Source organism: Lynx canadensis, chromosome B1 (genome assembly GCF_007474595.2).
Source record: "Lynx canadensis isolate LIC74 chromosome B1, mLynCan4.pri.v2, whole genome shotgun sequence".
NCBI classification, from domain to species: domain Eukaryota; kingdom Metazoa; phylum Chordata; class Mammalia; order Carnivora; family Felidae; genus Lynx; species Lynx canadensis.
The window spans coordinates 96,303,995-96,319,549 of NC_044306.2; the positions used below are offsets into that span (position 1 = coordinate 96,303,995).

Sequence of the window (15,555 nt, forward strand, 5' to 3'; positions counted from 1 at the left end):
CAGAAACTCAGACTATAGTTTGAGACATAATAACCTGATGTTGGCTATTGATTTATATTCTTAAATACCAATTTTATCAGCTGGACCATAAACATGAAGTCAAGGAGGGAGGTTAAGCATACTTTAGCTAACCCCAAACTGTTAGGCTTGCAGGAAGGAAAAAAAAAAACCTGTATTTTAAGTTAGTGTGCAGATTTTTTTTGATAGGTTTAAGAAAAGGCCAGAACCAGTCTCTCTCTACCCACATGTCTCCCTTTGGAGAGCAACACAGCTTTTATTTCTCCTACAGTTTCTCTTAAGAAAACTCAAAGTTTTAATTCTGCCAAATAGGAGAGATTATTTTTAACCTACAGTAAATAGTGGGGCGCCTGGGTGGCTCAGTTGGTTAAGCATCCAACTCTTGATATTGACTCAGGTCATGATCCTGCAGTTCAGGGGATCAAGCCCTGCTTTGGACTCTAGGTTCACAGTGCTGAGGAGCCTGGTTAAGATTCTTTCTCTCCTCTCTCTCTTCCCCTCCCCTGATCTCTAAATAAATAAATAAATAAATAAATAAATAAATAAATAAAATGAACTTTAATCTACAGCAAATAGTAAAAAGACTGGTTATAAATGCCCAAATTTTATACAAGTAAAATGAAAAATTCAATATGATCTTTTTTGGATATGTGAATTTTTTAGAAGTCTAATTTTGAATCTCCATGTGCATAGGTATTTAGATATCTTTTTATTATTGGTTTCTAATCTAGTTAAATAGAGGCCATAGATTATAGTCTATATGATATTGATTCTTAACATTTGTTGTGATTTTCTTTATGGTACACTATAGGGTATAATTTTGGAAATACTCCATGAGTACTTCAAAAAATATCTAGTAATCATTTGGTCATATTGTGCCCAAAAGGTAGGAATGTTGGTGGTGATTAATAGTAAATATTCATGAAGGCTTTTTAATAATAGTAATTTTAAATACTCGCTTTAGTATTACTGTGAATTTTTAATAGAATTAGTATATTTCTCTAGAAAGGTTCAACTTTTCTATCTAATTTTAACTTTGTTGTTTGAGGTTAACCAAATATTTTTTTTTTTGTCATCATTGGGCAGTGAAATGGTGAATTGGGTAGAGAGAGATGCATAGTATATAACATACCATTATTTATATGCCGTTCACCAGATTCAGAAGTGTGATCCAACCTTGTTACTAATATCTACATTAAAAATCACATGGGTATCATATAAGCAGCTATAAAAAAAGCATTTGACAAAATCCAACCCCCATTCATGATAAAAACTTGCAGTAAACTAGAAACAGAGGGGAACTTCCTCAACTTGATAAAGAATATCTACAAAAAGCCTACAGCTGTGAAGCCAGAAGCTTTCCCACTAAGATCAGGAACAAGGCAGTGATGTGACCTCTTACCATTACTTTTCAACATCATCCTGGAAGTACTAGCTAATGCCATTTGACTAAAAATGGAAATAAAAGTTACATAGATTGGGAAGGAAGAAATTTGATATGATTATCTATGTAGAAAACAAAAAAAAAGTGGTGGGGGTGGGGGGGCCCTGGGTTGTTCAGTCAGTTGAGCATCTGACTCGATTTTGGCTCAGGTCATGATCCCAGGGTCATGGGATTGAGCCCCACGTCAAGCTCCACATTGAGCATGGAGCCTGCCTAAAAATCAATCTCTCCCTCTCTCTCTCTCTCTCTTCCTCTGTCCTTCTTCCCTGCTTGTGTGCTGTCTTTCTAAAATAAAAAATAAAAGTAAAACCCCAAAAAATTCAATCAAAAAGAAAGAAGCAATCATAGCATAGTAAGGTTGCAGGATATAGAGTTAATATACAAAAGTCCATTGTATTCCCACATACCAGCAATTAACAAGTGGAATTTTAAACTAAAAACACAGTGCCATTTACCTTAGCATGTAAAAAAATTACTTAGATATATATCTAACAAAATATACAAAGTCTATGTGAGGAAAACTGATGACAGATATCAAACTAGAAGTAGATAAATGAAGAGATAGTCCATGTTCATGGATAGGAAGACTCAGTCAAAATGTCAGTTCTTCACAGCCTGATCCATAGATTGAGTGCAATCCCAGTCAAAATCTCAGTAAGTTATTTTGTGGATATTGACAAACTGACTGTAAAGTATATCTGGAGAGACAAAAGACCCAGAATAGCCAACACAACACTGAAGGAGAAGAAGAAAGTCAGAGGACTAATACTACCAGATTTCAAGACTCACTCTAAAGCTATAATAATCAAGATAGTGTGATCTTGGTGAAAAAATAGATAAGCAGATCAATGAAATAAAATAAATGAAATAAAACAACCTAGAATGGAGTAAAATATAGTAAATACACATAAATACAGTCAGCTGATCATTGACAAAGAAGCAAAGGCAAGACAGTGGAGCAAAGATAAGTCTTTTTAGCAAATGGTGCTAGGACAATTAGACATTCACATGTAAAAGAATGAATCCAGACACACCCTCCACAAAAATTAATTCAAAATAGGTCACATTCCTGGGGCACCTGGGTGGCCCAGTCAGTTAAGTGTCTGACTTCGGCTCAGTTCGTCTCATGGCTCATGAGTCTGAGCCCCACAGCTCAAAGCCTGGAGCCTGCTTCAGATTCTTTGTCTTCCTCCCTGTCTGTCTCTCCCCTGCTAATGCTCTGCCTCTCTGTCTCTCAAAAATTAATAAACATTAAAAAGTTTTTTTTAATGGGTCACAACCCTAAATGTAAAATGCAAAACTATAAAATTCCTAGAAGATAACATAGAAGAAAACCTGGATGATCTTGAGTTTCGTAATGAATTTTTGGATATAATATCAAAGGCACGATTGATGAAAGAAACAATTGGTAAGCTGGACTTCATTAAAATGAAAAGTTGCTCTGTGAAAGATAGTCAAGAGAATGAAAATTCAAACCACAGATTAGGAGAAAATATTTGCAAAAGACATAACTGACAAAAGACTGTTATCCAGAATATATGAAGAACTCTTAAAACTCAACAGTAAGAAATCAGCTCAATTAAAAACTGGACCAAAGACCTTGACAGACACGTCACCAAAGAACATATACAGATGGCATATAAACATACAGAAAGGTGCTACACATCATATGTCACCATGGAAATGCAAATTAAAGTAATAATGAGGTGCCATTCATTACATCAAGTATGTGCCAGATATGCCTGTTAGAATGACCAAAATCCAGAACCCTGATACCACCAACCTCTGGGGAAAATGTGGAGCAACAGGAATTCTCATTCATTGCTGGTGGTAATTCAAAATGGTATGGCCACTTTTGAAGGCAGTTTGATGGTTTCTTACAAAATTAAATATACTCTTAACATATTGTCCAACAATTACACTCTTCTGTATTTATCCAAAGGAGTTGAAAACTTATGTCCACACAAAAAAACTCAACATGGATGTTTATAGCAGCTTTTTTCACAGTTGCCAAAATTTGGAAGCAACCAAGATGTCCTTTAGTTAGGTGAATGGATAAACTGTGGTACATTCAGACAGTTATTTAGCACTAAAAAGAAATGAGCTATCAAGCCATGAAAAAAACCATGGAGGAAATGTAAACACATATTATTAAGTGAAAGAAGCTAGTCTGTAAAGGCTACATATTGTTTGATTCCAACTGTATGGCATTCTTGGAAAGGCAAAACTATGGGGTAAAAAGACTGATGGTTATCAGGAGTTAAGGAGAAGAGAGGGATAAATAGGCATAGGTGAAGCAGAGAGGATTTTTAGGACACTGTACCTACTCTGTAGTGAATACATATCATTATAAATGTGTCCAAACTCACAAAATGAACAGCACCAAGAGTGAACTCTAATGTAAGCTATGGACTTTGAGTGATAAGGTTGTGTCATTATAGGTTCATCAGTATTAACAAGTGTATAACTACAGTGAGGGATGTTGAAAATAGGGGAGGGCTTTGCATATTATGGGGTCAAGAAGCATAGCAGAAATCTCTGACTTCTCAATTTTTCTGTGAATCTGAACTGCTCTAAAAATAGTCTATTAAAAATCACATATCAACATAGAAGAAATCCCAAATATCACACCATAAAACTACCTTTTCATAGATTAGCGACTTACTGTATGAATGTATATGGAATGTTTAAAGTTTCATTTCTTGTGCACTAATAATTCTAGCTTAATGAAAGATAATTTAGATTAACCATCTGATTTGTAACATAAGGTTAAGATCTTCATTATAATCAGAATTCACAATTTAGAAGCTTACTTCAAAATTTAAAAACATTTTGATATACAGTACTTACATAAAATAAAGTTATGCTGAGTACACCTGGATGGCCCCATCGGTTTAGCGTCCAACTCTTGATTTCAGCTCAAGTCATGGGATCCATCCCTGCTTGGGATTCTCTCTCCCCCTCTCTCTCTGCCCCTCCCCCACTCACAGGTGCACATGCTCTCTCAAAATAAATAAACATTTTTAAAATAAAAAATAAAATAAAGTTATGCTAAAGATAGTCGAATATTAATTAGTAGTGTACTGACAGTAAGCGGGTTCATCCAAAGCATAATCTACAATTAGTAGAAAATAATCACACTGATTCTCAAAAATAAATAAATAGTTAAAAACAAATAGCTGTGAGGAGCCAGTCATTATAAAGGTTGTTTTTAGTTTAGTCTCATTTGCAAAATATTAAATTTTATCAACTGATTGATATGCTTGCTCAGTTTTACTGATTAAAGCCTTTTGAGGAGAAATGTTAAAAAAATTTTTTTTAATGTTTATTTATTATTTTAGAGACAGAGTGCAAGCAGGGGAGGGCAGAGAGAGAAGGAGACGCAGAATCCAAAGCAGGCTCCAGGCTCTGAGCTGTCCACACAGAGCCCAATGCGGGGCTCGAACCCATGAACCACAAGATCATGACCTGAGCCAAAGTTGGCTGGTTAATCGACTGAGCCTCCCAGGTGCCTCATGAGCAGAAATGTTTAATGATCATGTTAATAAAATTTACTATGTACGTTGGCTGTTTATAAGTTTTGCCAAAAAAAAAAAATTTGAATTTATATACCCATGTACATTTTAGGCCACAGGTTATCCTCAGGATATGGTGTCACTGCCCAGTTCTGTGTTTCCTTTTAAAATACGTGATAAGAGGTCTCTTGATTTCAGCTCAGGTCATGATCTCATGGTTTGTGAATTGGGCTTCGTACTCTCTTTCTCTCCCTCTCTTTCTGCCCCTCCACTGCTTGCTCACACATGCATTCTCTCCCTCCCCCTCCTTCTGAAAATAAATAACATTTTTAAGAAATTAAAATACGTGATATGAGTATATGAATAAAACTAATATGAGAAAGGGGTCTTATTTTTTTCTCTCTGGAATCCCTCAACCTCTGTCACCCATTTAGTATGTTTACTTAGAACTCCTTGACATTCTGTGCTGGAGGCGATTTCTGAAATCCTGAGATAGGCAGCTCTTTGAAGATTGAGGTTTTTTTGTTTTTGTTTAATAATCAATATGGTCATGCTCTGTTGATAGGGTAAGTGTGGTATTCTTGTTACAAACAAGAATTTGTTTGTTGGTATTTCTTTGTTACAAACAAATCATTTTACCCATTTTTTTCTTAAGTTTTTACAAACATATTTATTTACAATATGAATTGAATTTATAGGAGTGTGCTGAAAAACAAAGCCAAATTGAACGAGCCATTAGGGAGAAAAAAGCAGTGGAAGAAGAACTAGAAAAGGTAAAAAGGAAAAAATACCTAAACTCAACTGCAGATATTCACTATTACTGTTTGCTTTCATCACACTGCCTACTAGCAATCCCTATATTATAAGTGAGTGTTTTTACCTGGAATATATTCAGAATCTGTACTTAAATACTAGTATTGCCTGAATACATTTCTTTATAAGAGTGGCCATAGTACTTGTACTTTTTACTTAAAGGTGTACATTTTTTGAAGTAGCTATCCTTGATTAAACCTTATTCCAGTAGTAAATTTTACTTCATCTTCCTTGTGTTTTTAAATTCTATGCCAACTTTTATTGGGTTCAGGCCATCTATAAATACAAATATATATAACCAGAAAATTACAACATTGCTCTGATTTTAACCTTTTAAAAGTATAGGTTTTTATTTTGTAAGTAGAAAAATATTACCCAAATGATATTTATGAAAAAATACTGTAAGAAGTGTGTAGTTTAAAATTTATTTCTTACTTAGATAGCTTTTTTATCATCAGTAAATATCCCACTCTTGTAAAATACCTTGGGAAAAAATGGAGACTACACTTGGTGCAGAATATACGGTGTTTTAAGTGGTGCATTAGGAACTTTTGTAGAGAGGTTAAGTAAGTTACCTAATGTTAACAAATACTAAATGTTACAGTCAGACTTTGATTTTCAAAGAAGAGTACATACATGCTGTGCTACATAGCATAAAGAAAATCAGTAAACTTAGCAATCAGTAAAAAGCATGTGACATATATGTGTTATTGACATAAAAAGATCATGACATCAGATAGTAAATGAGTCCTTTACAAAGCAGCATATAGCATACATGTCATATTCCAAGTGGGACCTTTATGGTCATCTTTCTCCTGCAAGGTTGATTCCTTCTGAGTTACTATATGTTATGGAATAGGTATAGATCCCATTTAGATTGCCACCTGCTATACATCAGGGCTGGGATGAATTTCTTAATATTACATGGCATAGAGTAAGGAATAGGCTTAATTGAGGAAATGTAAAACTTATAATACTAAAGACAACAGGTAAAGAGAAGGCACAGGTCCCTAATTCTCCCACTGTCCCACAAACAAGTGTGCTGAAGTCAAAGCCCTGCTGGGACTGTACTATAGGCCTGTATTTTAGTAGTGGGACATTAACTTGCTGATATTTTACCTTTTTATAGAGTAGGAGTGACAAAGCAGTCTTTTCAGTGGAAGAAGATACAGGTTATTGGCCAGGCAGTCTGGATTTAGAGGATAGCCTTGTGTGGAATTTGTCTGAAAATGTGAGCTGCTTAGCACCTGGCAACTTCACACTTCTTGGGATGTTATAGCCCCTGTGTCGTGGTAGGAAGCTTAGTCTTATAAGAAGCTGAGCTTGGGTACAGTCACTCCCGTTTGGGAAAGAGGAACTCCCGTTTCAGTTAGATCATTGTCTAGTTAAACCAGAGTAAGATTCTGAGGTCACTTTCAGATAGTTCTACTCATTGCTCCATAGCATATAGAATTTTCTTAAAAGGTATTCAAGACAATTGAATCAAAACAATTATCTCTAAGTGGTGACATTTAGAGTATTTTTTTTATTTCAACTATTTTATATTTCTTTTTAAAATATTGAAACTGTCCCCAGTACCAGATGACTTCACAGAAAGTTCTATCAAACAGTTAAAGAAGAGTTAATACCTATTCTTCCCAAACTATTCCCTAAAATAGAAAAGGAAGGAAAACTTCCATATTCATTCCATGAGGCCAGTATTACCCTAATACCAAAACCAGATAAAGACACCACTGAAAAAGAGAACTACAGGGTAGTATTCCTGATAAGCATAGATGCAAAAATTCTCAATGACAAAACTGAATCCAAACTATACATTAAAAAAAAACAAATCATTCACCATGATCAAATAGGATTTATTCCTGGGTTGCAAGGGTGGTTCAGTATTCACAAATCAGTCAGCATGATACAGCACATTAATAAAAGAAAGGATAAAATAAATAATTAAAAATAAAATATTAAAACTTTTTGAATAGTTTACCGTAAGCATGAATAATTTCAAAAAATAAGCAATTATATGTCAGTTTTCAACATTTTATTTTATAAATATGAAACACCAAAATTATTGATATGTTTTAGTGTGTTACAATGGGAACAGATGAACACATGATTATGGGTTTTTATTTATCCATTGACTTCAGTTTCTAAACTGTATAATTTGTTAAGACAGTTTTCTTCTGTAAGGTAGTACATATAAGCTTCTTTTGCAGATTTACCATGAAGGCAGAGTAAATGAAAGTGATTACAGAAAACTAGAGGAAATGCACCAAAGATGCCTGGTTGCAGAGCGTTCAAAAGACGATCTTCAGCTAAGACTTAAGACAGCAGAAAATAAAATAAAACAACTTGAAATAAAGTAAGTTATTTTATATTTTCTATTAACATTTTTATAATTCACATGCTTTTTGACAGATTCTTTACTTTTCTTAAATAGGACTTATATATATGTTGGGACAAAAAATTTAGCACCAAATAGAATTTTTTTCAAGCTTATTTCTGAAAACTAATTTGTTTCAGAAGAAAAGATTCAACAGTATTATACCATTTATATCAAATTTCTCCTTTCTGGCAGTTAAATAGAATGCTTATAAGATTGGGTTTTTCTTCATACTAACTAAGCTATTGCAGTAGCTTCCTTACAATTATTGCTTTTATAATCAGTTTATACTTATATTTCTTTTTTTTTGAATATTCTATAATAATCCTTCATGTTTATTTATTACATTGTCTATTAAAATGGTAAATTTATAATCTGGTATATCCGTTCTAACTAATTTTCTACCTTTCCTGCCAGAGTGTTACTTAATACAGTAAAACTTAATTTGAATTGCATGAAATCTCAATCTGTTACAGAATATGTTTGATAGATATTTTAAAAATAAAGATGAATACTGTCAGCAATATAGTGGAATGAATTGGAGGTACCCAGCCCATATCCCTCCACAGAAACAAATATGTGAAAGGCATCCCTGGACAAAAGTGCCTTTGTGAAAGCTTTGGGATCCAGGTAGGAGGTTACAAATCACTATTGGAGCCCAAAAACAGGGAGGCAGGCCTACACACCAGTGCCAGCATATACTATGGTCCTATCTATGGGCCAAAGCAGCCCCATCTACATGTGGACTTGGCTCTAGCCCTGCTTGTTGACAGTCCTGCGCCTAGCCTCTTCCACTTAGGGATTCAGGAGAAACCATGCCTGTGAGTGCTTCTGATAACAGGCCTGCCAAACTCAGACCTTACTGTCCCTGCAACCTGGCTTTAGTTCCACTCTACTGTAGTCTGGAAGCAACCCTGCCACCCAGAATCAGCCCAGTTCTGGGAGTACTAACAGTTACCCAGCAGAAGTCACACCTGGCCACACCTCTAGTAACAGGCCTGCTAACCACAGACCTGACTGCAGACTTAGCAAAAGCCATAAGACATGGATCCAGCTTTGCTGTACCACAGTTTGAGGTAGTCTTTCATGGCTAGGCGTCCAGCCAACCACCCAAAAGACTCAGCACAAGCTACACCCATAGATGCTTCCAGTTACAGACCCACTGACCTCAGAACTGACTACAATCTGTGAAGTAGTTTTGTGACCCAGCTTTAGTCCCACTCTACCACAGTCCAGAAACAGTCCTATGCACATATGGACCAGCTCAGTGGCATGACAGGAGCACCTTTAGGAACTCACTGGACAAAACACTTGACTGTGCCCTTGGCTACATGCCTGCCAAACATGAACTTGGCAGTAGTCACATGACATGGTTTCAGCCTTGCTCAACCACAATCCCAGAAGCAGCCTCATCAGCTGTGGGACTTGGCAGGAGGAAGTCTTCCTCCTTCAGTCTGTAAGGACTAGAAGAGGAATCTGCTTCTTCAAATACACAGATACCAAGAAAGAATCGGGCAAATATGACATCATCAAAGGAAACTAATAAACTAATAAAGGAAACTAATAATTGACCCAAAAGAAATGGTGATCCATGGACTGCTTAACAAAAATTTAAAATATCGTCTTAAAGAAACTCAGCTAGGGGCGCCTGGGTGGCGCAGTCGGTTAAGCGTCCGACTTCAGCCAGGTCACGATCTCGCGGTCCGTGAGTTCGAGCCCTGCGTCAGGCTCTGGGCTGATGGCTCAGAGCCTGGAGCCTGTTTCCGATTCTGTGTCTCCCTCTCTCTCTGCCCCTCCCCCATTCATGCTCTGTCTCTCTCTGTCCCAAAAATAAATAAACGTTGAAAAAAAAAAAAAAAAAAGAAACTCAGCTATAAGAGAACAGAGTCAACTAAATAAAATCAGAAAAATGTTACATGAACAAAATGAGCAGTTTAACAAAGAAGTAGAATCCATTAAAAAGAAACAAACAGAAATCCTGGAGCTGAAGAACTGAACTGAAAAATTCTGTGGAGTTTCAGTAGCAGACTTGATCATTCAGAAGAAAATCAGCATGCTTGAAGAGAGGTCATTTGAAATCATCCAGTTAGAGGAACAAAGAGAAGAATGAAAAAGACTGAAAAAAACCTACATGAGTTATGGGACATCTTAAAGTGAATTAGTATACACATTATGAAAATCCCAGAAGGAGCAGAGAATGAGAAAGGAACAGAAAGCTTGTAAAGAAATAATAATAGAAAACTGCCCAAATCTGGGGAGGGAATTGAACATCCAGATCCATGACACTCAAAGAATCACAGAAAGGCTCAACATCAAGAGGTCTTCACCTAGACACATTATAATCAAATTGCCAAAAATAAAAAAGAATTTTTAAAACAGGAAGTGACTCATCACATACATGGGACTCCCTCCAACCCCAATAAAAGTATTAATGGATTTCTTAGAAGAAACTTCTTAGCAGAGAGAAAGTGGCATGATATTTTCAAAGTACTGAAAGAAAAAAAGTGCAAACCAGGAATACTATACCCAGCAAAGTTGTCCATCAAAAGTAAAAGTGAGATTAAAAACTTCCTAAGATGAACAAAAGCTCAAAAGGGAGTGCATCACTATTAGAGTTGCTGTATAAGAAAAGCTAGAGTTTTCAAATGGAACTAAAAGGATACTAATTAGAAATATAAAAATATGTGAAAGAATAAAACTTTCTGGTAAAGGAAAGTATATTGCCAAAGTCAGAATACTCTAAGACTCATAATAGTACTACATAAATCACTTTTAACTCTAGAAGCTAAAAGATAAGATTATTAAAAATGACAAGAAGTACAATAATGTGATAATTGATATACAATATAAAAAGATGTAAAGTATGACATCAATAACACAGAATGTGAGGAGAGAGAGAAATAAAAGTGATTGAAATTGTTACCAATTTAAAATAGACTCATAACAGAGGTTTTATGTAAGTCTCATGCTAATCAGAAAAAAAAAAAAAAATGTGTAGTAGACACCCAAAAGGTAAAGAGAAAGGAATGAAAGCAGCTACTACAAAAATTCAACAAATCACAAAGGAAGACAACTAAAATAGGAATAAAAGAACAAAGGAACTACAAAATGGAAAACAACAAAATCACGAGTTACTACCTATTAGTAATTACTTTTAATTTAAGTGGATTAAATCATCCAATCAAAAGACAGAGTGACAGAATGGATTAGAAAATAAGATCCAACTATATGTTGCCTACTAGAGAGTCACTTTAAACTTGAGGAAACACATAGGCTGAAAATGAAGAGATGGCAAAAGATATTCCATGCGAATGGTGCCCAAAAGATAGCAGGAGTATCTTATATCAGACAAATAGAATTTAAGTCAAAAACTATCACAGGAGGGATGCCTGGATGGCTTGGTTGGTTAAGCATCCAACTTCTGCTCCGGTCATAACTCAGGGTTCGTGAGTTTGAGCCCCACGTTGGGATCTCTGCTATCAGCATAGAGTCCATTTTGAATCCTTTGTCACCCTCTCTCTGCCCCTCTCCTATTCATGTGCATGTGCTCTCTCTCCGTCTCTCTCAAAAATGAATAAACATTGTTCAGTACAGTTGTTGGGTTGTAGGGTAGTTCTATTTTTAACTTTTTGAGGAACCTCCATACTCTTTTCCAGAACTACCCTACGATCCAGCAATTGCAGTATTAGGCATTTACCCAAAGGATACAGAAATACTGATTCGAAGGGATATGTGCACCCTGATGTTTATAGCAGAATTATCAACGATAGCCAAACTGTGGAGAGATCCCAAACACCTATCGACTGATGAGTGGATAAATTAGAGGCAGCATATATACAATAGATCATTACTCAGCCATAAGAAAGAGTGAAATCTTGTCATTGGCAGCAACGTGGATGGAGCTAGAGTGTATTCTAAGTGAAATAAGTCAGGCAGAGAAAGACATACAGTATGATTTCACTCATATGTGCAATTTAAGAAATAAAACAGATGAACACATGGTGGGGAAGGGAGAAAAAAAGAGAGAGGGAAACAAACCCTAAGAAACCCTTAAAGATAGAGCATAAACTGAGAGTTAATGGAGGGAGGCAGGTGGGGGATAGGCTAAATGGGTGATGGATACTAAGGAGGGCACTTGTTATGATGAGCACTTGGTGTTATATGTAAGTGATGAATCACTGAATTCTGCTCCTGACACCAATATTGCACTGTATGTTAACTAAAATTTACATCAAAATTTGAAAAGGAAAAATAAAATATGTGATTGTTTCTGATCTTAGCATCTTTCTGATTTTATCATCCTTTGATCATTTCCTAGATCCATCATTTCATTAGAAACTTTATCAGCCAAAGTTGAATAGGAAAAAAGAGTTATAGTATACGGAACTAAAAGACCTTATATATATTTCCTCTGACACCTGTTGACCAGAGAATGTTCACAGTATTTGATTAGCTGGGTTTGAAAAGATAGAAATTTTAAAAGATAGGAATATAAGTTGTTAGCATATTGAAGCAACATACATGTTTGAAGGTTGTGTTACCCAATAATCCATTGCTGAGAAAGTTCAAGAACTATAACCTATTTAAACTGATAAAACGAGATTTGTAGAGCTGGAAGTTTATAAAAAAAATTTTTAAGTCATGCAACAGAAAAATATGAAATAGGTCTTATTGTAATTTAGTAATCTAGACAGCTAATGTGTCTTCCTATGGAGTTAATCAAAGTAGTAAAGGAGTTTTGATCATTATCTATTTCACCTTCCTTATCATTAGCTTCAGTTTATCCTCTTGAAGTCCTTGTTACACAGTGATTCTCAGTGTTAGTAAAAATTTGAAAAAAGTTTCACATAGATTTTATAGGTGAGTGGTAATTGTTCAGTGTATTAGTCAAGATTGCTAAGCTGAATGTATTTGCCTGGGCTAATATAACATTGTGAAACCACATAGTTTAAATCCTCAGTGAAGATAACAACTCAAGCAACAACAGATGTTGGAGAGGATGCGGAGAAAGAGGATCTCTTTTGCATTGTTGGTGGGAATGCAAGCTGGTGCAGCCACTCTGGAAAACAGTATGGAGGTTCCTCAAAAAACTAAAAATAGAACTACCCTACGACCTAGAAATTGCACTACTAGGCATTTATCCACAGGATACAGGTGTGCTGTTTTGAAGGGACACATGCACCCCCATGTTTATAGCAGCATTATCAACAATAGCCAAAGTATGGAAAGAGCCCAAATGTCCATCGATGGATGAATGGATAAAGAAGATGTGGTATATAAATACACACACACACACACACACACACACACACACACACACACACAATGGAGTACTACTTAGCAATCAAAAAGAATGAAATCTTGCCATTTGCAACTACGTGGGTGGAACTGGAGGGTATTATGCTAAGTGAAATTAGAGAAAGACAAAAACCATATGACTTCACTCATGTGAGGACTTTAAGAGACAAAACAGATAAACATAAGGGAAGGGAAACAAAAATAATATAAAAACAGGGAGGGGGGACAAAACAGAAGAGACTCATAAATACAGAGAACAGACTGAGAGTTGCTGGAGGGGTTGTGGGAGGGGGGATGGGCTGGATGGGTAAGGGGCATTAAGGAATCTACTCCTGAAATCATTGTTGCACTATATGCTAACTAATTTGGCTGTAAATCTAAAAAAATAAATAAATAAAAATTAAAAAAAAATCCTCTGTGAAGAGAAATGAGTCAGAACAAAGAAAACAACTCTATACTATAAAACAGAGTGCTTGACTTCTGTTACAGATCATTAAGTTTAATTAAGGATTCCTTTTGGTTTTTTTTATCAGTTCCTCAGAAGAGATATCACGTTGCCAAGAAATGATTCAGAAACTTCAAAACTTATTGGAGTCTGAGAGAGAAAACTGTGGATTTGTCAGTGAACAAAGGCTGAAACTTCAGCAAGAAAATGAACAGTTACAGAAAGAGACTGAGGATTTAAGAAAGATTGCTCTTGAAGCTCAAAAAAAAGCCAAATTAAAGGTATTTTCAAGTCTAGTTAGAGTTAAATGTGTACTTGTGAAAATCAAAATATAAGAGAGACCCAGTAAAACATTTTTAAGGCCTTTTTTTTTTTTTGCCTTTTCATCAGATAGCACTAAATCATAATGCAGAGCATTAACCAGTCTTTTTTGTATTGTAGAATTTGGCAAGCATACTTAAAAATGATTGCTTTCACTATCCACACACAAAAAAAAATTCTTTCCAACCATGAAATACACTGATATTCTTGCCAAAGCAATTTAAGCAGTGCTAGCAAAACTATAGATGAGATAACTTTACAGACTGTCATCCTCTCTTCTATAATAGCCTCTTAAAAATTGAACTCTAAAACTAGCTCTATAGAGGATGCTACATCAGTATGCTCTGAGAACCTCTCATAGGTAGTCTAAAATTTCCATGCTAGGAGGAAGGCAAGGGATAAAAGTCTCTTCTAGAAAAAAAAAATCCCCTTTATTTTCCCTCTCCTTCCCTCTTTCTTCATGGTAATGCTTAACATGCTTTGACAATAGGAACATGTTTAAGGGAGTTACAAGAAGCACTGGTGTGACCATCAGCATGTTGCTTGCTTTACCCCATTCCATGCAACTTTTGTAAAAGGTGGCATTAACTCTTTATGGTAAAAAGCTGTATCTTCCAGTTTCATAGTAAAGATTGAGATAGCAGTATTCATGTTTCACTTTGTTTTTTGTTACTGTGTACTCATACAAAGTCACATTCCAACCTAATTCATATCAACCCATATGTATTGCCTTCTGCATGTATCAGACACTGTAGTTATTAATAAAAGCTTTAACTCTGAAAGACAGCTTTGTAGATCATACAGAGAGGTTTGTACTTTATGGTTTAGTATGTGGGAAATCTTTGAAGAACAAAAGGGAAGAATTACACCACCAGATATTGACGATATAAAGCTACAGTAACACTGTGCTATCAATAATAATCAATTTGATCAATGGAACAAAACATAGTCCAGGGACAAACCCATTTTTCATAATCACCTCATTTATAACAAAAGCACTACTATAGTTCAACAGGGAAAGAATTATCTTTATAAAAAATGATGCTAGATCAATTGGGTCCATATTTTTAAAATAAACCTTGACCCCTATATCACAACACACATTTAAACTCATTTGAGCTGTCTTGTAGACCTAAATGCAACATATAAAACAGTGGACCTTCAAGCTTCAAATCTTCATGATCTTGGGTTAGAAAGAATTTCTTAATGAGAACACGAAATGCAATAATCATAATAAATTAATTGGATTTCATTAAATTAATATTGAGTCATCAAAAGACACCATTAAGTACAATGCTAGCCCTGGTTTGCCAGTCTTGCCTCT

General features: G+C 35.4%; 1 protein-coding gene across 6 annotated transcripts in view; it reads left to right on the plus strand.

Annotated features, from left to right (window-relative positions):
- Positions 1 to 15,555, plus strand: part of SCLT1 (sodium channel and clathrin linker 1) — a 226,190-nt gene that overhangs the window by 144,646 nt on the left and 65,989 nt on the right. For all 6 annotated transcript variants that reach the window (XR_003968348.1, XR_003968349.1, XM_030313073.1 and 3 more), the window contains 3 exons: positions 5,676 to 5,750; positions 8,001 to 8,146; positions 13,999 to 14,191. Coding sequence is in view for 4 of the 6 variants with exons in the window: in XM_030313073.1 (XP_030168933.1) it covers positions 5,676 to 5,750; positions 8,001 to 8,146; positions 13,999 to 14,191 (414 nt within the window). In the remaining 2 variants the exon portion in view is untranslated. The remainder of the gene's footprint in view (positions 1 to 5,675; positions 5,751 to 8,000; positions 8,147 to 13,998; positions 14,192 to 15,555) is intronic.